This window comes from Musa acuminata, unplaced genomic scaffold, assembly GCF_036884655.1.
Source record: "Musa acuminata AAA Group cultivar baxijiao unplaced genomic scaffold, Cavendish_Baxijiao_AAA HiC_scaffold_1138, whole genome shotgun sequence".
Classification (NCBI taxonomy): Eukaryota; Viridiplantae; Streptophyta; class Magnoliopsida; order Zingiberales; family Musaceae; genus Musa; species Musa acuminata.
The window spans coordinates 672,876-695,058 of NW_027021350.1; the positions used below are offsets into that span (position 1 = coordinate 672,876).

A 22,183-nucleotide genomic window follows, 5' to 3' on the forward strand; every position below is an offset into this window, starting at 1 on the left:
ACAAAACGTAATCGTAAACTGTAATGTATGAAAACACCGATTTACGTCTAAATACAGATTAGGAAAGATCAGCACTTAGAAACTTGTTCGTAAAGGCGCAGAGAGCAGTAGCTATGTAGGAGGTTTGCAGTAATGATAAAGTGCTCAAAATAAACGCAAACCAGAGATTTAGAGTGGTTCGGTCAGTCTTGACCTACTCCACTTTTGGCTTCCTCCACCGACGAGGTCACCGACGTCAATTAGAGGCCTTCCTTCAATAGGCGAAGGCCAACTGCCCTTTTACAGATTCACTCCTTTTGATGGGCTCAGGAGACAACCCTTACAGGACCTTTCTCTCCTCTCTTTACAACTCAAGACTTGAAGAACAGGAAGAGGAGAACTTTAGGACTTTACATAAATTTGAGCTCTTAGAATCACAGAAAAGATCAAGAATTCGGTGTAGGTCTGTATCTTTTCAGTGCTGAATGGGTGGGGTATTTATAGGCCCCAACCCAATTCAAATTTGGAGCTCAAAACGATCAAATCCCGGAATTACGGGATCAGGCGGTTGTACCTCCTGACTGGAGAGGTTGCACCGCTTGGCAGAGCTCGAAGACTGAGCCCAGGCGGTGCCACCTCTTGACTGAGGCGGTTGCACCTCTCTGCCAAAGCTCGAAGACTGAGCTCAGGCGGTGCCACCTCTCTGTCAGGGAGGTTACACCGCCCAGTCTAGCTCGAAGACTGAGCTCAGGCGGTGCCACCTCTCTATCAGGGAGGTTGCACCGCCCAGTCTAGCTCGAAGACTGAGCTCAGGCGGTGCCACCTCCTGGCTGGGGAGGTTGCACCGCCCAGTCTCACTGGGAGGCTTAGCCCAGGCGGTGCCACCTCCTGGCCTAGGCGGTTGCACCTCCTGGTGCAATCAGGGTCCGAATGGTTAGCTCCATTCGGCCCAATTTCAGTCTTTCAGGGGCCCAATTGCCCCAAGATTAAGCTAATGGGATCACCTCCCAGTTTCCAACTTAATCAACGTGCTAACTATGATTAGATCTAAGACAATTTCTGCAGCTTTGCTTCGGTGCGTCAATCGCTTCTTCCGGCGAGTTTCCGGCGAACTTCCGTCGATCATCCGATGAACCCTCGGTGATGCTCCTGCGCACTTCCGGCAAACACCTGGACTTTGCGACGATCCACTTGGCGAGTTCCGACGAGCTTCGCTTGGCAAGCTTCTGGACTTCTCGGATCTGTTCTCGCAGAACCTCCGACGACCGTCCGAACTTCCGTCGAACTCTTGAACTCCCAACGTGATCATGAACTTGACTCCGGCGCAACTCCTGCTGCTTGTCTAACTTTCATCGTAGTTAATCCTGCACACTTATCTCAACACATAGATTAGATAACAAATGACAATTGACTTCATCATCAAAATCCGAGATTCAATAGATATTACTCATGTCAATGATGTCTGTAGTGTCATAGTTGCCCATCTTAATAACATCAAAATTTTTAGATTTATAGGTAGAAAAAAACTCCCTCAATAGTATAGAATGATAAGAAGCACCTGTGTCAATCATCCACTCAAGATCTTGACACACACAAGAAAAATATCATCAGAAAGAAACAAAATCAAATAATCATCATCCTGTGCACTGTAGTTGTAGTATTATCTTTTGACTCTGTAGACTCCACTTTTTTTCCATTTTTCTTGCTCTTCTTAGGTTACTTGCATTGGTTTTTGTAATGTTATTTCTCACCATAATTATAACAAATAATATCTTTTCTTGATCTTGACTTACTTCTACTCATGAACTACTTCTATCCTTGGACTTTAACTTTCCTCTATTCTCTGATATAAGTGTCTATAAATCATTCTAAGATATTGCTGAATTCTTTCTTCTCAACTCCTCATTCAACAAACTACTTGTTTTTTGAGTTATGGTGACAATACCATCTGACGCAGAATTATTAAGAGAAACCACCAATGTCTCCCAACTTTCTAGTAATGAATTGAGAAGTAACAATGCTTGTAACTCATCATCAAGAGACATTTTCATATAGGATAATTGGTTAGTGATACTCTGCATTTCATTCAAATGCTCAATAATAGAAGTACCCTCTTTATATTTCAGGTTCATAAGTTTTTTTATCAAGAAAGCTTTATTACCAATTGTTTTTCTTTTATAGAGACTTTCCAATATTTTTCAAAGAGAATATGTAGAACTTTTGGTAGAAACATAGTGAAAGACACTATCATCAAGCCATTATCGGATAAACCCAACTGTTTTTCGATCTAACCTCTTCCAATCATCATTTGTCATAGTTGCGGGCTTTACACTATCCTCTTGCAAAGGTTCATACAAATCTTTGCAATATAAGAGATATTTCATTCTTGATTTACATATTATCTAATTGTTTTCATTCAGTCTAATCATATGATAAACACTACCGACCTCTATGTTCAAACATAAAAAAATTAAATCAATGAAACCCTACTCTGATACCAGTTGATAGGATATAAATGAATAAATTTTGTATACGAACAAATACAAGTAGACCATAACACACAGCGAAATTAAATAAAAATTATAATAAAATAGGATACCAAGATTTACGTGGAAAATCCCTTCAACATGAAGGGTAAAAACCATAGAGCAAACCAAAGATAATCCACTCTAAGAATAATGAATATACAAATCTCATAATCTTTTGCCCAAAACTCAAGCAATAATCTCAAGAGAATAACTGAGATACAAGGATTACGTCACTATGCACAATATCCAAATTCTCCCTAAGTAATCACAGTAAGAATCTACTGTAGATCTAATCTAACCTGAGATGAGAACACTGCTTGGATAATTGAGAATAGTCTCTCTGTGTTGTCCTTATCTTCTTCTTTTTCCTTCTCTTGTTTTTTTGCTTAACAGCCTAGTAAATCATATCCAAATAGGATATTAAAAAATTATGCACGCCATGATGCGTAGTTGCCGCTTTTGGATAATTTGAAGAGGATGAGTGCTGCAACATTGATGGTGATAAGGCTTATATATTGAGAAGTGCTATGATTTCTTGTAGGAACAATAACTGGAGCATTAGAGATAGATGATGAAGACATTTTGAGGATATAAATCTACAGGAGCACGCAAGTGGTCAGTTATAGAAAGAGAATCGAAGATGACTATGACGAGGTGTAGTGGGCCATGCTTCTTCTTGGGCATGATTGCTACAATGATCAGAGAGGAATAATAAAGGGAGTGAGGAGTTGTTGAATTGGAGGAGTGTGCTGAACTTGAGGGTAAGGACTAGACGGCGTTGTGGGAGGTTCGTGTGATGAGATCGGAGAGATACTCCAGTGATGTATGTTTGTTGAAGTAGCTTGCATGGTAAGATGTTCATGATTTTGAAAAGAAAAAGAAGACTTTACAAAAATAACATAACGTTATATAAAGACTTTTTGAGTTTGGGGTTATAGCATCAGAAAGTGTTATGTTCAAGAGAATATCCTATAAAAATGTAAGGCTTAGATCGTGGTGTTAGCTTATATGAGGCATAAAGACATAGCCATAGATAACATAGATAACCAAAGACTTTAAGTTTATGAAGGTTTGGAGACTTATGGAATAGTTTTTCAAATTGTGACTGGTATTGGAGGACTGGAGTGAGCATACGATTAATGAGATAGACTACAATTTAAAAGTCTAATGACCAAAAAGTTGGTGGCATAGATGCCTAATGTAGAAGTGTAAGACTAGTTTCAACTATATGTCGATACTTATATTCGGTAGAACCAGCTAATTGGCCACCATCGGTCGAATTCACCATGTCAACATCATCCGGCTTCTAGACTTCTGCTACGATATGAACATCATCCAGCTTCCAGGCTTCTGATGTGAGGCACGCTCCGAGCTTTGATCTACGAAAGGTGTTGGCAACAGGTTACAACCCAAGATTTCAATAGCGTCTCTTTGATTGGCAAGATCTTATTTATGAAAGGACAACAACATCTCTTTGATAGGCGGAGAGGGGTGGCGTCGTTACTCGTTGGAGCTTATGCGACAGTGGTGGAGCTCGAGGACTTTGGAGGTCATCTGATGACTTCGTCGTCGGAGCTACGGTTGAAAAGGCTAGAGTGCGAGAATGCAGCAGCGAAGAGGAGCAGCAGTGCGAGAACGCAGTTGTTGGTGGTGTTGCACCTGAGCCTGATGGCGGATTTGGCGGTAGCTCTAGAGAGGGAGTAGCAGTCAATGAGGAAGGAAGGATAAACCTTGCTCTAAGGCAGTAGTAGCTCTAATACCATGATAAGTTGAATTGTAATGATAAAAGTACATAGATATTCGTTAACTGTCCAGCAAGATTTTCTCATGCAGTTGAGGAAATTGTTGGAGGCCATAGGCCGATATTATGGATGAGGAGAGTAGTGACGAGAGATTAAAGTCGCTCTACATTTACGTCGATGCCAATATAGTCGTCGAGCGATAAAAGGGTACTAATGTAGATGTTGAACAGTTGTCACTCTACATCTATGTTGGTACTGATGTAGATATCAAGCGGCCCTTTTGACGCATATGCAGAGCGACGAAAGGATTGCTCGACAACTATGTCAATGTCGACATAGATGCAAAGCAACCCTTATCTTTTGTTGCCACTCTCCTCATCCATAATGGCCACTTGTGGCCCCCAACGACCCATCGTCCATCACCATCAATAAAAATATTAAAATTATTTTTTTACTTTTATTTTTGTATTTTCGTTGGTAAGATGAACAACATTCGTGTAAATGAACTTAGATGTTTCACCTTTGTAACTATATGGGATGTCAACATAACTCTTTTAAGTTGTAGGGACTGAAATTATATTTTCTTAGTTTCTAGATAAAAATTTAATTATATTCAAAAAATACTATGATTAGATTCCATCATTGATAACTTATAATCAACAGCTATATCTCTCTTTGTCCAAACTATAAATTTACAATAATATTTTTTATTTAAATTACAAATCTAATTAATCTTAATCTTAATCTAATTAATGCTCCTCTGAGTATTTAAAATATAATTCCGAGAACAAGGAATTAGAATACCATAGAGAAGAACATAAAGCAAATATATATTATATAGTAAAGCGGGAAGTGGGCTCGGTGGCCGAGACTGGGACAGGGCACAGCGGCAGCGGCCGGTCGGCGCCAGGACCACAACGCACCACCGCGACACTGGCGGTGCCAGAAGGCGACACACCGGCGCCCGCCTCAAGACGGACGCGTGTCGAGGCCTCCCGGCCGGCCGCATGTGGCCGAGACGTGGCGGGCGGTTTCCCGAGAGGGCTGGTGTGGATTCCGTCCCTCTTCCGAGCCGCCGTCATCCGTGGCGTCGTACAGTACGTGGAAACCGTGGGACATCGTTCTGCTGGGACGCTTGGGTGGGAACGTTTTGGGTGCTGGGGAAACTGATGGTACGATGGTACCATCACGTGGCGAGCTTCGACACGTGACACGTGCATCACGTGGGTTATGAAATATCCGCATGTGCGATGGTATCCAATATGAAATCATGGGGACATGACTTATTCGCTCGATCATATCATACTGTTCATCGAGGACAAGAAAGAGAACAGGAGAAGGATTCGACATGACCGATGCAACGAGAGCAAAATAACATCAAACTTTTTTTCTTTTTGAAGGGATTACTATAACACCCTAATTTAATCTCATATTAAAAAATAATTGAATACTTGAATTAGCTAATAAAAATTTCTAGTTGGACTTAAATATTTTAGTTGAGACTTAATAAATTAATAATCGCATCGAGCTTGCACTAAGATTTGATTCTGGATGAGGATGTCAATGTCCTCATTTGTTTAATTAAATATAAAAAGAATTATACCGCATGTCACGAACATTCCTACCGATCGAGATGTGAATCGATACATAAATGATTATCGTTTCAAGTGATCCAATCAAATTCAATATAACAAAAGTTAAAATAATGGTTAGGACTCGTAAACATTAGTGATTCAATCAAATTCAATATAACAAAAGCTAAAATAATGATTAGGGCTCGTAAATATGAGATTTCTTCTTATGAGACATATGAAATCGACACTGCATCGCTACTATTGTTCGCAACCATCTAACCACCCCTTGGCACACTATTGTTTGACATTCCTAATCTTCTTTCCTCTTCTCATTTCTCGTTCTTTCTCCTTCGCTACATCTTCCTCTTCTCCTCCTTAGTGTTTGAAACATTGATACCGACTAATACGATCACTTCCTCATTTCCTTACTTTCTTTTTTTCACCTTCCTCCTTCACCATACCCTCCTATTTCAGAAGGCATCTTGAAGCTCTCTCCAAGGTGATGGCCATCTCTGCGTACTCTGATCCCATACAGATCTTGAAAATGATGGTTGCGGCACAGAGGGAAGGGAATATCTTTAGAGCCTCACAGCTTGGTTTTCTCAGAAGGTTCAATTTTACATAGATTCAAGCCTGTAAGGCAGCAGAGAGCAACGGTGCAAACATCTCGAATGCAGCGACAAGTTCTGTTTGATTAATTTTCTTGTTTATAGAGAGCACAATTGGGACTCTTCTACTCCTTGAAACAAGTAACAGATAGCAGAGACATGATTCACAGCATGTCCAAGGGAGGATACAGCCCCAACAGATCCTAGCTGCTACGTGACTAACCCATTGCATACTTCTGGGTCCAGCTCCTCGCGGAAGCTTCATACTTGTTCCGATCAGTCTTGTACATGTGTGCAATCTCTGGGACCAAAGGATCGTCGGGGTTTGGGTCTGTCAAAAGAGAACAGATGGAAAGCAACACCTGAAAGAACACCAAAGCAAATATCAAACATCAGTTATTTTTTATCGGTCTTATCCTTCACTTACAAAAAAGTATCATATGGAAGAACAGCAAACGACAATGTTGGACGCAGGTTGTTATCGCAGCCGAATCAACCTACATCCAGGTTTTCACAAGGAGCAATGGAGACCGGTTTGTTGTAATCAAGTAGCATACCATGGGACGATCAAAGAAAAGAAAATAATGAACATCAGCAACCGGTCACATCTCACCAAGTCATTGATAATCAATGGCAATTACTCTCACTGACACGATTACCAAAAGATAACAACAGATGCTTGAATTTATGCCACACAGAGAAATCTTCAAAAATACTTCTATTTAACAGATGCTGTTGAATAGTTTGCCAAAATATGCTATGAGTGAATACCGCCACTTAGATCCTGGAAAATTTTAATGCTATAAAACACCCATTAAATGTTAATCTACAATAAATTTTGACCATGAAAGAATATGCACAAAATTTAATAACCTTAGAGATTGTCAACGCAGGACTCCACTGCTCCTTCAAGATGTCAAGACAAATGCTGCCATTGCTGTTAATATTTGGATGGAAGACCTTTGTCCTGAATGCTACCTGCATAGTACAGATTTGAGGCTTAAGGGAACCGAAATCACTTCTTATTTTAACTGTGATATGTGTGTTGTTAAGTATTTAATGAAATCAAGGCACAAATTACTTAATCTCCATACACAGGCCAAGTCCTGGCATACCCATTATGCCCATTAGAAATAATGCAACAACACTAAATCAAAACAAATGATGCTTATCCCTTTTCTTTTTCCACTACTAATTTACGGTGGTGAGTATTATGGGAACTGCAACCTGACTGCTACCATATTCCAACAACAAGCTACAGTAGCTGGGATAGGAATGTTTCTTAAAGTTGGGTCCAAGTGGCTTTCCTGCTTCATTTGTTGTTGATATTGCCTATAAAATTCTAATGATCCGCCTGATTCTGTTTGTTTAAATATAATCAGAAAAATCATATAACATCATTATTGGAAGAATAGTCCTCATAGGGTGATTGTTGACAAGTATCTTCTATTTTACAGTAGACTTACAGAACCTGTCGAAATTTGTTTTGGTGTTCAAGCTCTAAACGATGAGAAGATACAAATGCTTTGACTTTGAATGCCTTTCTCAAGTCTGTGCTATAGAAAATTTGAGGAACACCACTAATCATTGATAAACTCTCATGACTAACAAGTTTATAGATTGGTTTTAGATTTTTTTCCTCCAAATCTTGTAGCGGTGTATATTAAGTTGTTACACATGGCCAATGGGTTAATAATTATCAATTTTGTACTACACCCTTTGTGCTATATTCTTCTTGGAGAGCAACTTGTTTTTCTTCATAAACAAACTTGGGATGTTAATCACTCGTCATAGGTTGTGATTACCACATCCAATAGCTCAAAGATGATGTCAAGTCAATCATAGACCTCATGAACTTTTCTTTTTCTCTTTCTTATAAACATATCCATGCCAACCAACATCCATTTTTTAATATTTGTAGCAGGGTGTATATGCATTGTGCCCTATCCAGTGCTCCTTACCTCCTAGCCTATTTCTACATTCATGTTTAGTCAGAGGTTTGGAAAACAAAAAGCAAACCAGTTTAACATCCAATATTAACAAGAAAAAAGAGTTGTTATAGTTGCACCCTCCGAAAACAAAAGTAACTCTAAACGACAAGACATATCGAGAAGCTTAATGATGCAGTACCTTAGGTGGTTTGAATGGATAATCAGGAGGAAAGTGGATGGTGACAAGAAAGACACCCCCAGCATAAGGACTATCCGGAGGACCCATTATTGTTGCTTGCCAGTGAAACATGTCTTCTGCCACAGGACCTGTAAATTCCAAAAAAATGCAACTTATGGAAAAAAAAATAAACGTCAAAGTCATGTAGAGATGAAGTTACCAGTAAATTCCAAGTTTAAGGTTCACCCACATCTAAGCATTATGATCACAAGAATTGAATAAACTATCAAGCTCAAAATAAGGGTTTTTAGTTAGTGATCTTCGTTTGATAAACTCTAAGATGCTTGTGAGCATCCAAATGGATCAATTAATAATAAGCCGTAAGGTTCCAACTATATAGGCTTCAGCTACATGGATCCTTTCCTGCCATGGGTATCTACAAATTTCATCTCAATGGATTAACCATGCACTAAATAAAAAAGATGACTATTAGGATATTATCAAGCATATATTGCTTGGACCGAGTGATATTAGTCCCTTTTTATTCATTTCAAGTATATAAAAAGAAGGTCCACAATAATTTAAGACAAGACATGTGCATGCCATTAAATTAAAAAATACCCATGAAGAACAATTGGGAGAGAGAGCATATAAACTAGATCCATACTCAACACGACAACAAAAACTAGTTTATTGTCACTAAAAGCAGAGCCACTAAGTAGTGAGGTTAAACAATGGTTAACGAATTCATAATAGGTAATCCACGCTAATGTATCAACATCTGCAATAAAATTAATCATTTACTTAGATTAACATTATCATTCAAGCAAAAAAATATAGATATATACATATGAGCACAAGATCAATTTTTTTTTATTTTTGACAACCTTGACAGCAGTCCTCGCTTTCCCCTGAACCAACCGCACTAGAACAACATGTTTCGTTGTTACTTTTATGGTAAGATCTAGCATATTGCCTATGCATGAAACGATATGAAATCAAAAGGCGAATAAGCAACCACAACCAAAAGCAATAAACCATTGAATTCTTGAAATAATCAATATTGACAAATAACAATCTGAAAGAACAGCCATAAAGCGACCATAGTAGACAACCAACCCTGTCACATTATATCCCATTTCCGTAAGTCTACACCTAATCCTGCAAAAGCTGAGCGTCTACCATCTCAAGAAAAAACATTCTGCCACCGGGAAAAATATAGGTTGCCTTATCTTACTTCGGTCTGAAATTTGGTAACTGCTATAAGACCAGACACCACAAACACAAGTCCAAAAACCATATTATGAACCACAACAAGGTTTCCGGCTCAATTCCCTAAATCACCACATGCAACGCGAGAAAATAGTGAAGTCGAATCATTTCATATCTAGAAAACTCAGGTAATTCTTAGAATATGGCAGCTTTAACACCAACAAAAGCTCCACCCCCACCATACGAGTCCGGGTCGAAAACCTCAACAGCTCATCACAAAACAAACGGGGAACAAGGGCAAAACTATCTGGATCCGGCGAGGTTACCTGCGCTGCAGGACGTGGGAGGATCCTTCTGGAGGTCCTTGAGCTCCTTCAAGATCCGCTTCGAGGCCATGAACGCAGACCTAATGCCCCTGCAGCAACCCCGAATCGATCGGATCGCCGAGGGAAGGAGGAGAAGAACAATCCGATCGCAAGAAGCAGCACCGGATTGGAGGTGGGGAGGAAGCGCGCTCTTATAGGAATTCTTCGGGTCGTCGTCATCCGCTCCTTCCCGCACGCGGTTTCGACGAACAAACGGCGAAAGCGGAAAGGTAATAAGGGAAGGGGGAAGTTTCGTAGCGATACATCCATCCACCGAATACGTACGCGTGTTTGCCGTATTGCATACTCGTATATTTGTACGACGGGGGCCGATGATGTAACGATGACGACATGGTGGATGATGTGATCAACCGTCTATCAATCACATCATGTAGATATCAAAAGGTTGGTTTGTATTCCAATTTTAGATTTAACAAAATACAGCACGAATTTTTTTTCCATTGACTTTACAATTTTTAATATATTTATTAAATTGTAATGTATTAAATTGACTTTACAATTTAGTCAATGAGTAGAATCTAATAAATTAGAATTTTGATAGTTTATCGTAAAGCACCGAACTCAAATTCGATATTTTTATCCAAAAAAAAAGTCATGACAAAAAATAATTCTCTCTTATATATAATATTATTATTACCTTAAGTATTTATTAATCATTGGATAGGCTCCCAATACAAGTCTAATAAGAATTTGGCACATTAGCCCAACATTAAATCCGAATCATTTACAAAAGTGTAAATTCCCAAGAAAAGCTTTTTCTTCTTTTAGGTTTTGCTGAAAAAATATCCTCATTTTTATAATTATGTGATAGTATCCTTTTTAACCTAATACTAGAAATATCTTTTTTTTTCTCGTTTTCCTATAGACGGATCGATCGATAGGGTCGATCAGTCCAATTATAATATTTTTATACTATGTTACGATATTTTTTAGTAATATCAAAAAATATTATAATGTAATACTGAGTTATAGTATTTTTTAGTATTATCGAAAACATTGTAACAATGTTGTATATTGATTACCAAGTTTGACATAATAATATTAGCTCAAGTTTTTTTTTGTTAAGTTATTTAAATATTATGCTAGTGCTATATATATATATATATATATATATATATATATATATATATATATATATATATATATATATATATATATATATATATATATATATATATATATATATATATATATATATATATATATATATATATATATATATATATATATATATAGTGTTTAATTGTTGCACTTGAAATGTTGTGGATTTGGGGTTTGCAATGTGTGAGTGAAGTTCCAGAGAATCCAAGAAGCAGGCCACCATAAAATATGGGCAAAATTAGTGCAGTTAATTAACACACCTGACTGGCTTCAATCATTAAAAATTGTAAGCCAAAGAAAAAAGGAAAAAAGAAACACAATTTGAAGCAATAATGCCAGTGATTTATTTTGAAGACTATCTCTAGGATCCACATCATCTGTGAGATCCTAAAATTTGTTTTTCTTCTATCTGGAAGAAGAGAAGTGACTCGACTACGATATATCTACTACCGGAGACACTTCAAGTAGCTGTTGTTGTCAGCTACTCCAATCCTTTTGTGATGATAGAGGAGGAGGAGGAGGTGATGATAAAGTCAGTCACGGTGCAGTAGTTCCATCCTCCATCACTGCCTTTGTTCTACTAATGGCGGCAGATGGCATCTTGCTCCTCCCGGCCCAGGTTGTGCCCAAAGCCTCACCTTCCTCTGCTTTCTGTTCCATCTCCTCCATTTTCCTATTCCTCGTCAACCTCATGATTCCCATCCCTACCAAACCCACCAAGAGAAGCCCAACCACTCCGCTCCCACATGCCACCGCCCAAACCCTCCACGTCGTCTCCCTCGCCGTGTCCGGAGCCGAGCTCGCCACGGACGACGGCACGACCATGGTGAAGTGCCCTGTCCTCGTCGCGGCGCAGGCGTTGTCCGACGCCGCGTCGGCGAGCTGCACCACCGATCCGTGCGGCCCGAGGCGGGCGCACTCGATCGTGGCGTTCAGTCCCGCCGGCAATGTGACTCGGGGGAAGGTGATGGAGATGGGATCTCCCAGAACTCTGAGCTCCAGCTTCCGGGTGGCGTTGGAAGTGGAACCACACGTTGCGTCGTAAGCGAGGCAGCCGACGACGGGAGCGAGGAGGGAGTAGCCGGGGACGTTGAAGAAGGACGACGACCGGTTGCCGAGATCTTGGTGGACGACGACCAGCCGCCTCACGAACGGGACGGTCGTCGTCCTCGGAGGGACGTGGAGGGAGCCGAGACGGGCTCCTCTGCTCCACAGATTCCCGCTCCTCATCCTTTGGACAGAAGCTCTGACGCCGGAGAGACTCGAAGGAAGAGGCACCTCGTATGCCACACCTGTTCGACCTCGAGATAACAGGTCGAAAGCACGGTCGCGAATCGTCGAATCCAAGGACTCGATCGACATGGTCGACGAGTCCGTTCCAAGGGCGACGAGCAACAAGGAGGAGAAGAGGAGAGAGGTGACAGGCCAACACGCCGCTCTTGGGCCCATGAGGCTGCAGGAAGAAGAGACTGCATACGTCGATGAGGCTCCGACTCCAAGCAAGCAAGGAAAAGAAGGTGGAGTTCCTTTATCTCTCCTTCCAAAGGCTGTGTGTCTGATTGAGGCCTTTTTGTCTCTCCCTTTACTATCCAACTTTAATCAACTCTATCCGTGAAGAGATGGGGGAGGAGGGCACAGAGATGGGCTGGATTGGCTAATATTGCAAGATCTAAGAGGCGAAGAGAGATGCAAAAGGTTGGAAATGGTATCAGCAGGGCAATTATAGCCATGTTGTACGTGTGGCAAGTGGAGGGTGACAGCTTGGATACCGCCGTCAATCTCGTACTAGTTGGTCAATGTGATCAACATCCATGATTGGAACATCAACAGTAATCCTGTCCAGGTTTCGTCGAGGCATATCCACCTTCTTTCTCTCTGAGCTCTGCAGTCCAATATCCATTTGTTCCTAAATATATAAATATAAATATATAGATATGTATGAGATAAGGAAGGATGAGGAGGACCAAACAATGTATTGGAACCGGGTGACAAAGATTGGCCATGGAATCTAACAAGTCTCTTGGAGGATTGTCAACATATTTAGCCAAAATATGTGGTCCAATGAAGTCATATAAGCAGGGAATATAATATAATAAACCAACAAACTAGAAAAGTATGCAAAGTACTAAATGGATATTTGAGGTCCTCCTCTTATGTGAGTGAGACTTGAGGAGTCGTCGTCTTATCTAACCACTGTTCTTGATATAAAAAAGAAAGAATATGCAATGAGATCTCACGAATGGGATTTACCTCAAATATCCACGAATGAGATGATTTTTAGTTGTTTCTGTGATGATCAGATTCCTCGCTGGTAAACAAAAGACAGGACACGAGCAATAATGCGGTTTGAATGAAATTTGTACAACAAAAAAAATTAACCAAAAAGATTAGGGAAAATTTCTGACAGCATTTAACCAGAATTGGAACAGATGTACTAAAATTGGCAGTATGAAGGGGGAAAGAGGGGGGCTTACTTACAGTGCCTTAACCAACCTGCCAAATGGGTCAGTCCTTTTCTCATGTAAATAGATCTCCAACACAAGGCTGTATTCTTTTACTCCCAAAATAGTTCTTCAATTTGAGGTCAAACCTGAGCCCAAGCAGATCAGTGTAGATTAATGAATCCAACAGGACCATAAAAGATGAAGTCAGATTGAAGTTGATAACACACAACCAATCCAACCTGGAATTTGAAGAAGCCAGTCAGGGAAAATATCCACATGCCATGAAACTGAAAGATGTCACGCTGCATAAGCTGCTGGATAAATAACTGAAGACGATAATAATTATACAGATTCATTAGTTAGGAGCGGAGTTAGTGAGCAAAGGAACTTTCGCAATCTCATACATAATATTACATGACCATTCCCCTCCCCCCTCTAAAGCTTTGGTCGCCATCGTAGGGTAAAAAAAAAAAAAAAACCATGGCAAGACACCCTTACATCCACCCCATGGCATTATGGGGAGTGACAAGATGACAAAGCATCAACATTTCATTTTTCATTCGCATGAGAGAGATTGATGTTCACTGATCGTCTGACACTTGTACTACTGCAGCGAGGGGGATTGGGACTGCTTGATGGTCAATTCAGCTCTCAAGTGAAGAGTGTCATTGATGAAGAAGAGGCTATCTTCGGCCATGAAGGAAGTCCATGGTGTAGCAAACAGGTTCCTGTAGCCTACTGCCTTCCCGCCTGTGAAAGTGTAGTAGCCTTTGTACTTGCTCACAAACTCTCCTGAAGGCTTGGTTCTTGCAGCAAACTCATAGTCCACCGTAAAGCTGATTGAACCTTTCTCCTGCATCCCTAGGAAAAGGCCGAAGCAGTGGAACAAACTCTGTTGATCCAAGTTGCAGTGGGCTGAGAGGAAGAATCCCTGCCCGCCCAAATGAAATGCCTGTGAGTAGACCCGGCCCGATGGGAACAGTTTAGAGCACTCCTCTCTCTTCAGGTCCAGGTAGACGATGCATTGTGGGTGAGGCCTATCGAATTCTACCACCTTCAGCGGACGGTACTTATAAGCCCTCTCCGTAAACCGCTTGTGGCTTGATTCATCAGCAGAAAAGGCGCGCTGCCGGTGCAAGGCTTCTGCCTTAAAAAAGAGCGCCTCGGTGACCAACTTGGAAGCAAGCTCGTGGTCCAGGTCATTGCATGTGAGAACTTTTCTCAGTTTCCTGCAAGTCATATGAGCAAAGCGGATATGGCGAATTAGGCGAGAACTCAAGATCTCACGCCGTTCTTCTAAGACTGGGTACTGAGCACGGGCCCATTTGAGAACAAACTCATAGATTGCATCCTCCGATGCCGCTTGGAGGTCATTACTAGATAGTATAGCCTCGATGCCAGCAAGAGGAAGGCCCATCATTACGTCTTGCAACCTGCAAGTAGAAAAGTTGCCAAGTCCAAAGTTAGAATATATGTACCGAGTTTTGCATATGGTCATTGCTTCTACATGTGGACTTACTTTGTTATGTCCTTGTAACTATTGGCAAGGTAATCCTTGGCTGCATCGGTCAAAGGCTGGACTGCTGAGGCCATTGAAACACTAAAAGGGAGATCCAGATAGAGTAGTGCAGATTCTGTGGTCATGGGCAAGCTTCTAAGTAACTGAGTACAATGGTGCATGCAAGACACAACCTCAAACTTATCAGCAGCCATCAGCACATCCAAGAGGAGGGTGGAAGAGGTAGTCGACAACTTTCCACTGTACATAAAACTTAAGAGCTCCATAAGAGCAGCTTCCTCTGTTTAAAGTGAAAAAAATTAAGGTATATAAAGATAAAGTTGCTTGTCCAGAAAGGCATGCAAGTTGGGCTGATGTACAGACCTCCATAACTCTGGGGTTGTTGCTCTGAATCTCTCTCTAAAACGATGGAACTCCGAGAACAAAATATATTTGGAATGCAGAAACAAGTTCTATCCATCAAGGATGTAGTTAACATATCCATAACATGAATTGTTCACTCGAGGAATGCCACATGGCAGTTCACATAATATTACTCAACTTTGTTGATTTTGTTAAAATCTGAAGATTCTCCTATACCTTAAAAAATAAAGACAAATCTAATCTGGTGCAAGAAATGACAATTTTATCAATTACAAAGTCTCAAGGATCTATTGAAAGCAAGAAAGGATCAAATGGCCAAATTGAATTATATACTCATTTCCAAGATGAAATATAACACTTTAGAAGGCAGATATACTTACACCAAGTAACACTTAATAGTTAATACCATATGTTTTGAAATTACCTGATGCATTGATTCTTAGGGTCGCATGTCGCTGATCGGATTCTTTCATGCCATTTGAAAAAAGCTAATAATGAAAACATGAGAAAAAAGAAAAAACAATGATTTAGAAGTTATAATCACAAACAGAATGGAGTACGACAGTAGGTGGCACTTCTAACCTTGTAGAAAAATGGGCTTTTGGCAGCCAGTATAGCAGAACTAATATAAATGGAGTTGACTCTGAGGATACAAGGAGAATCAAGACTTAATGGATCATTACTTTCTGAATCATCACCTGTAAATTATTAAATATAGTCAAACAACAAACATAAACACAAAAAATGGTACTGTGACAAAATAAGATCCAAGTCAGCATTGCCATGTTCATCAACCAATTCTTAAAACAAGGATGATTCTTCCAGGTTCAGCAAGATATTGACATCTCTATCGTACTGGTAGAAAATGCCTTCAGTGAAACCTCCTCTATATGCTCCAACGAAAGGAATAGCATATAAATGGAGAAGTAACTTTTTTTTTTCTACAAAATGTGTGATGAAGTATAGCATCAAGCTGGGATGTGTCATGACTTTTTATTCTCAAGGAGACTTGGCAGGCAAATGAGATGTGCCTTACAGCACAAATACAAGTTTGGACGACAAACAATGATTAGACCAAAAATTAATTCTGTGGACACATAATTGACACAGAAGTTGATTATTATGGCCATGCATAGTGAGCTGCTGAGTGTCTCCAAAAGTTCATGATTAAAACGAAATATAACATATATATTATTGTGCTTACTCTTAATTTTGTGTTTTTTGTCTGCTTGTTGACTTTGTTTTTATCTTGATGTAACTCCCTAACCAAAGTTACCCTTCTGTCTAATCTCATTGCGGCCCAGGAGATACTTGAACCTGAATTGGTACAAAGAAAATAATATACACACAATATAGCCTGTAGGCATGCTGACCAAACCTGATACAAATTTGTCTTAAGGAGGAATGTTAAAGTAGGTTTAGATGTTTTGCACCCAAGTTTTTTATAATACAAAGATGTTCATAACCTCCGTAAGGCCTTCCCTAGATTCATTAATGTTCTATAACCTATCCAATATTGATAAAAAAAATTACAAAATGATCATATATAAGAAGTAAGCACTTAAGGTTCACATCAGAGAAGTCAGACACTTAATGGCATACAAGACAGAGACAAATACAGATTGAGACACAATGGTTGTCCTTTATTATGATGAGGCCTTCATATATGTTTTTTATTAGGATAAGATTCACATACTTATTCATTTAAAGCATAAGTATTAACAGTGACAACTATAGACATCTGAAACTTTTATGTTGTGTTGTTAAGGTATTAATGGCAAGCTCAGATACAAAATTTATGATTTCGCAAGAATCAAGCAAATAGATTGCAGGAGCAGAGCAAGCTCATATCTGCAATCATCCACAGGTCAAGACCTTGCTAATTGAAGTTTTTTTTCTGTGTGTAGAAGCAACATAATCATTGACAGGATTGAATTTTCAATCCAACAAATATAGTATGAACTTAAGAACATTGTGATCAATGCTGAACAAAATATTATTACATTGTTAAATTATTTTGTTCAGGACTAATTTCATCAAGTTAGGCCAAATAACTTTGTCTAAATGTCTCAGGTTTGGCGAAATTATGGTTGACTCAGGACTCATTCCTGAGACAAGTAGCACCTAACCCTAGCCAGCGCCCAACCTAAAACCAGCCTGGCATGACATCTTGCTATCTACATGACATTCATAGACTGAAATCTTCATTAACCTGAGTTTCACCCAGCATAAGTTGAGGATGAGTTGGGACTTAAAACCTCCAAGATGTAATTGGGTCTAATTAAGTTACAGTTGGTGTTTCCTATGTGTTGGATTGGGTTAAGCTTAACTTCAATTCAATCCAAACCAAGGTTCAAAATCTTGATCAGGTGTGGATACTGATTGATGGCCAGATCTATACAGAAACCTAGTACATAGTGACAAACTGACACACAGTACCACTTGAACTAGAGAGAAAAAGGAGGTGATGGCAGCAGAGGCAGAGCAGGAGGAGGAGAAGGTGGTGGTGATATAGAAGCAGAGGCCTGACAGAGAGGAAGATGTGGAAGAGGAGACAAAGGAATAGACATACCAGTATATGGCAGAGGAGACGATGGCAAACCTTACGAGGAGGAGGAGGCAACAGTGAATGTGGCAGGGTGAAGGATGAGGTTTGGGGCGCGCGCGCGGCGGGGCTGCGCGGTGTGTGGGTGGGGGAAGAGGAAAAAAGATATAGTTGTCAAAATATTTAAAAAAAGATGGGGATACCGAGTGATAGGCTTACCACCTGATATCTCTAGTTTTAATAACTAAAATCAGATGGTACACCTGAGAAGTAACAGTACGTATATCACTATATCAGTTCACGATCAGACAAGCAAATACAAAATTGACCGACCAGTATGGCCAGTTTTCTAAACCTTGAACCAAACTCTCCAAGTTGCAAGTTTAGAGATAATTTCTATAAAGAAACAAAATAAACATATTACCAAGCTATGCAATCAAAGTAACAACATGAATGTAAAATACCTATAAGGGAACTTGATATTCAAAAATACCTTCCACCCAGCAGCAATATTTAATTATTGACATAGCATGATGCTAAAGAGAGTTGGGCATACCGCATACACCAGTTCGATCTGTAGTTGGTGCTGATTCTTCAAGCATTGGTTCATCTTCTTCATCTTGGTTCTCATATTCCGCACATTCCTCAGTGTCAGGCTCGCAACTTGATATAAGCTCCGATGAGTATCTTGCAAATTCTGGTGCTAAAATTGATGAACATGTTTGTTGAATACAACAATTAAAAAATAAACAAATAAAAGTACAGATACATTAAAGTCATGGCATGATTCAGATAATGCAAGAAAGCTCCGCAAAAACTTGCAACTTAATATACCTCCAATCAAGGCTTCATTCTTCAAAGAGTAAAATAGTGAGGATTGGCATGGTTAGCACCCCACAGTATCTTGTGAGCAAGCTATATTGAGTGTCGGTGCACTAACAGTATATTGCACACACCGATATGCATTGGACATAGTGCACATCTATAATCATGGCATGGTTCATAAGTCAACCCTTGTACCCGGGACACCATTTAGCTCTTGGACAGCCATGTCATCAGTTAGAGGGTTAAACACATTGTTCCATCTTCTGCCAAGATTCTTTGTGTTCTAACATTTTAATTGTGTTACCTATGACATAAAGGGACTTAACCCTAACTGGATGGTGTTCTTTTGATACAAAGACTGCCCTTCTGACTTTCACCCATCAGCCATAATGACACCCAAATCTAACATCAATATAGTCATTTCATTTTTCTTCCTGAAATCGCCATCACTCAACATTACCCTTTTTAAATACATAATTAATTTCTAAACCATAGTTTTATAATCTGGTAGTGCCATTCCATGTCAACTAATTTGATCCTCAAAAACTTGAAGTATATTTCACATGAGCCTCGACATCTGAGATCACCATAATCAACAGATCCCTGAAGGGAACAGCCCAAATTGTCAAATTCAAACCATTAATAAGCATACCATAATGGGTTAGCAGATCCTGATTGAGATCGACTCAAATCACCAGTTCTAGGTTGATTCTAACTGGTCTATCCAGAATTGGGATTATCTTAAGAACTTGAAGAACAGTACATCTTTGTTGACGTAGCCAACAAGATCCAATTTTAGCCAAATTTTAATATCCGCCATCATTTTCCACTGACCATGGTCAGAAAACCTATCTGTAACAAAAGTTCGTTATAACTCAAGTGTCAGTATTTCTAGCGCAAGATGGACCTCACTACTCGGAGAGCTAGAAAAGATCACCTCTCCAATCGAAACCCCTTTCATTCAACCGTACCGGTAACCAAATACCTATACGTCTTGAACATATTCGGTCAGAAGAGAAAACGAGAAGTAAAGGAACAAATAAATGGACTGGCGAGAGGAAGGGAATCTGCAATATCCGGGGAATTAACGGAGAGCTGGGGAGTCCGAGAGGGGTCCCCTCACCTTCCTCCTTGGAGCCATCATTTCTCCTCCGCTTGCGGTGTCCGTCCCACCCGATGCCGGCTCCAACCCCGGCCCCGAGTGTCTCCGCCATGACCTCGATCCGAAGCACGCGGTCGGAGAAGTTGCTGGAGTTGAAGGCGAACTCGAAGTTGTTCTCTCCGCTCGGGAGGGAGTGGTCGCGATCCATCTCCGACGCAGCCGTTCCGTTGTCGAGTGGATCGGCGCCGCCTCTCCACTCTCTCATTCCCCCTCACGCCCAAGGCGAAGCCCCAACCCTAAGAGATGAAGCGAAGCCAAGAAAGAATGGAAATGGCTGAAGGGCTTTAAAGCCGACACGAGAAAGCGGAGAGCTGCCGGTTTGTAAGTACACACCTTTTATGTTAAGATGAACCGTCTTTAATATTATTATTACTACAAAAAGAATCCATATATATATATATATATATATATATGAATTTTTGAAAAAAAAATTTACTTTTCAAAATTTTTTACATATCATTCTTACTATAAAAAAAGAGATAAAATAATTGTTTCATATAATTTAAGATATTATTTCAAAATTTTTCAAATTAAAAACGCTCTATGAAAAATTTAAACTTTTTTTTACGAATTCACCCACATATATATTGCTAATTGATTATAGTATTTCTCTCTCTAAATTCAATACATTTAGACAATCAACCATTGTATGTATAATTGTAATTATGTGTAGTCATGTTGAGTGAGATCTCTCCAAACACTTAAATTTGTGAAGTTTCGAGATAATAAGAGTTAAATACATATTCCCATTCTAATTGAATATGAATGAAAAAATTTAAAAAATTATTTAGATAATATATTATTTATTTTAAAAAAATATATGATATAGGCAAGATTCAAACTCAAAATATTATAATAAACTTTCAAAAATCTAGATTTCGAACTTTTAACCCTTTGTAAGAGTCTAATGTACCACAATTAGATCGATATTTAAAGTATAAATATGTCGAATAAGAATTCGAATCTCAACACTTAGTAAAAAACTTATAATTATTATTTAAGATATAAATATTTATTATTTAGATAATATATTATTTATTTTTTAAAGATAGGCGAGATTCAAACTCAAAATATTACAATAAAATTTCAAAAGTCAGAGATTTCGAACTCTCAACCCTCCATCTTATACAATATATAAATATATCGGATAAGGTTTCGAATCTTAGAATCTACGGAACTAATATTTAAGATATAAATAGTTATTATTTTTATGTTTATTCGGACATCATAATTATTATTTTTCTGTTTTATTATAACAATTATCAATTAGGGTTTTTCACCTGTCTGATTGACCAAGAATATTTGTCATATCGAGCTAAATAACATTATATGGTTTTATTAAAATCATTTCTCATATGAGTGGATGATAATATTTTTCTCTCACATCGCTGATTTGTGTGATGGGAAAACTTTGGGTGAGGGTTGAAAACGTGGATGATAGAGGTCGTTCGATTGGACAATCTTATTGTGGACATACCAAATCCACGTCGTATTCCATCAATTGCATCCCTTCCACCTATCCTTTCCGGTGGTAGTTATCCGTCGTTACCGGTAGTTAACACTTGTGTGAGACCGAGAGGAGAGAAATGTGGGAAGACAATAAATTAACAAAAATTAAAAATAAAAATATATTATAGCAGACTATATTAAATCTGCAATTTGATCTGTTGATCCATGGAACGAATGATCCAATTAGTTGAAGATTTGCAAATGATTCATATCTTTGATAAGTCGATTAGCATTAATTATGAAAAAAAAAAAAACTACAAGAAAGGAGATCCAATTATTTGTAAATCGAACAATTATAAAAGATTTATGTAATCGACATCGAATAATTAGGACTTGTTGTTGCCGCTGTTACATGTCGGCAACAGCCTCTCAAAATCAGTTGATATCACAAGATTCTTCAAGGATAGGCTTTATGCACATGATGGTGTTCTTACGCTTTGATTGTTGGAGTCTTTAACAAGTGCAAATCTCTGGTTTTTGACTTCACATAATTACTGTTGTAAGGCACAAAAAATAAGAGGAAAGGAAGCACACAAGTCCCTAATTTTCTTGGATTAGATCAGAAACATCCAACTAT

The 22,183-nt window shown here is 39.2% G+C and overlaps 3 protein-coding genes across 4 annotated transcripts; all 3 read right to left on the reverse strand.

The window, feature by feature from the left end:
• Positions 1 to 6,495: 6,495 nt before the first annotated feature.
• LOC135582971 (ubiquitin-conjugating enzyme E2 10) lies at positions 6,496 to 10,307 on the reverse strand. The gene is made up of 4 exons (XM_065179356.1): positions 10,079 to 10,307; positions 8,562 to 8,689; positions 7,305 to 7,409; positions 6,496 to 6,793 (listed from the first exon to the last, which is right to left on the reverse strand). Exons 1-4 carry the CDS (start codon positions 10,146 to 10,148, stop codon positions 6,650 to 6,652), a joined length of 447 nt encoding a protein of 148 aa, XP_065035428.1. The 5' UTR covers positions 10,149 to 10,307; the 3' UTR covers positions 6,496 to 6,649.
• A 1,136-nt stretch (positions 10,308 to 11,443) lies between these two features.
• LOC135671240 (uncharacterized) lies at positions 11,444 to 13,877 on the reverse strand. Its single transcript, XM_065179244.1, has one exon. It carries the CDS (start codon positions 12,686 to 12,688, stop codon positions 11,777 to 11,779), a length of 912 nt encoding a protein of 303 aa, XP_065035316.1. The 5' UTR covers positions 12,689 to 13,877; the 3' UTR covers positions 11,444 to 11,776.
• A 133-nt stretch (positions 13,878 to 14,010) lies between these two features.
• LOC103999689 (BTB/POZ domain-containing protein POB1) lies at positions 14,011 to 20,414 on the reverse strand. Of its 2 annotated transcripts, none has more exons than XM_009421509.3 (6): positions 20,059 to 20,414; positions 18,667 to 18,807; positions 16,148 to 16,263; positions 15,990 to 16,053; positions 15,203 to 15,482; positions 14,011 to 15,116 (listed from the first exon to the last, which is right to left on the reverse strand). In XM_009421509.3, the coding sequence occupies exons 1-6, from the start codon at positions 20,300 to 20,302 to the stop codon at positions 14,288 to 14,290; spliced, it is 1,674 nt and encodes a 557-aa protein (XP_009419784.2). In that variant the 5' UTR covers positions 20,303 to 20,414; the 3' UTR covers positions 14,011 to 14,287. The 2 variants fall into 2 exon arrangements, with proteins under 2 accessions (XP_009419784.2, XP_009419783.2); XM_009421508.3 differs by having other exon boundaries at positions 18,667 to 18,813; positions 20,059 to 20,413.
• Between the last annotated feature and the right edge of the window lie 1,769 nt (positions 20,415 to 22,183).

Coding starts and splice junctions, on each gene's coding strand:
- LOC135582971 (XM_065179356.1), bottom strand. CDS start 10,148: ATGGCCTCGAAGCGGATCTTGAAGGAGCTCAAGGACCTCCAGAAGGAT. Junction 8,690..10,078: donor TCCCACGTCCTGCAGCGCAG/GTAACCTCGCCG, acceptor TGGAATTTACAG/GTCCTGTGGCAGAAGACATG. Junction 7,410..8,561: donor ATCCATTCAAACCACCTAAG/GTACTGCATCAT, acceptor TGTACTATGCAG/GTAGCATTCAGGACAAAGGT.
- LOC135671240 (XM_065179244.1), bottom strand. CDS start 12,688: ATGGGCCCAAGAGCGGCGTGTTGGCCTGTCACCTCTCTCCTCTTCTCC.
- LOC103999689 (XM_009421508.3), bottom strand. CDS start 20,302: ATGAGAGAGTGGAGAGGCGGCGCCGATCCACTCGACAACGGAACGGCT. Junction 15,483..15,989: donor CCTAAGAATCAATGCATCAG/GTAATTTCAAAA, acceptor CACTTTAAACAG/AGGAAGCTGCTCTTATGGAG. Junction 15,117..15,202: donor AGTTACAAGGACATAACAAA/GTAAGTCCACAT, acceptor TTCTACTTGCAG/GTTGCAAGACGTAATGATGG.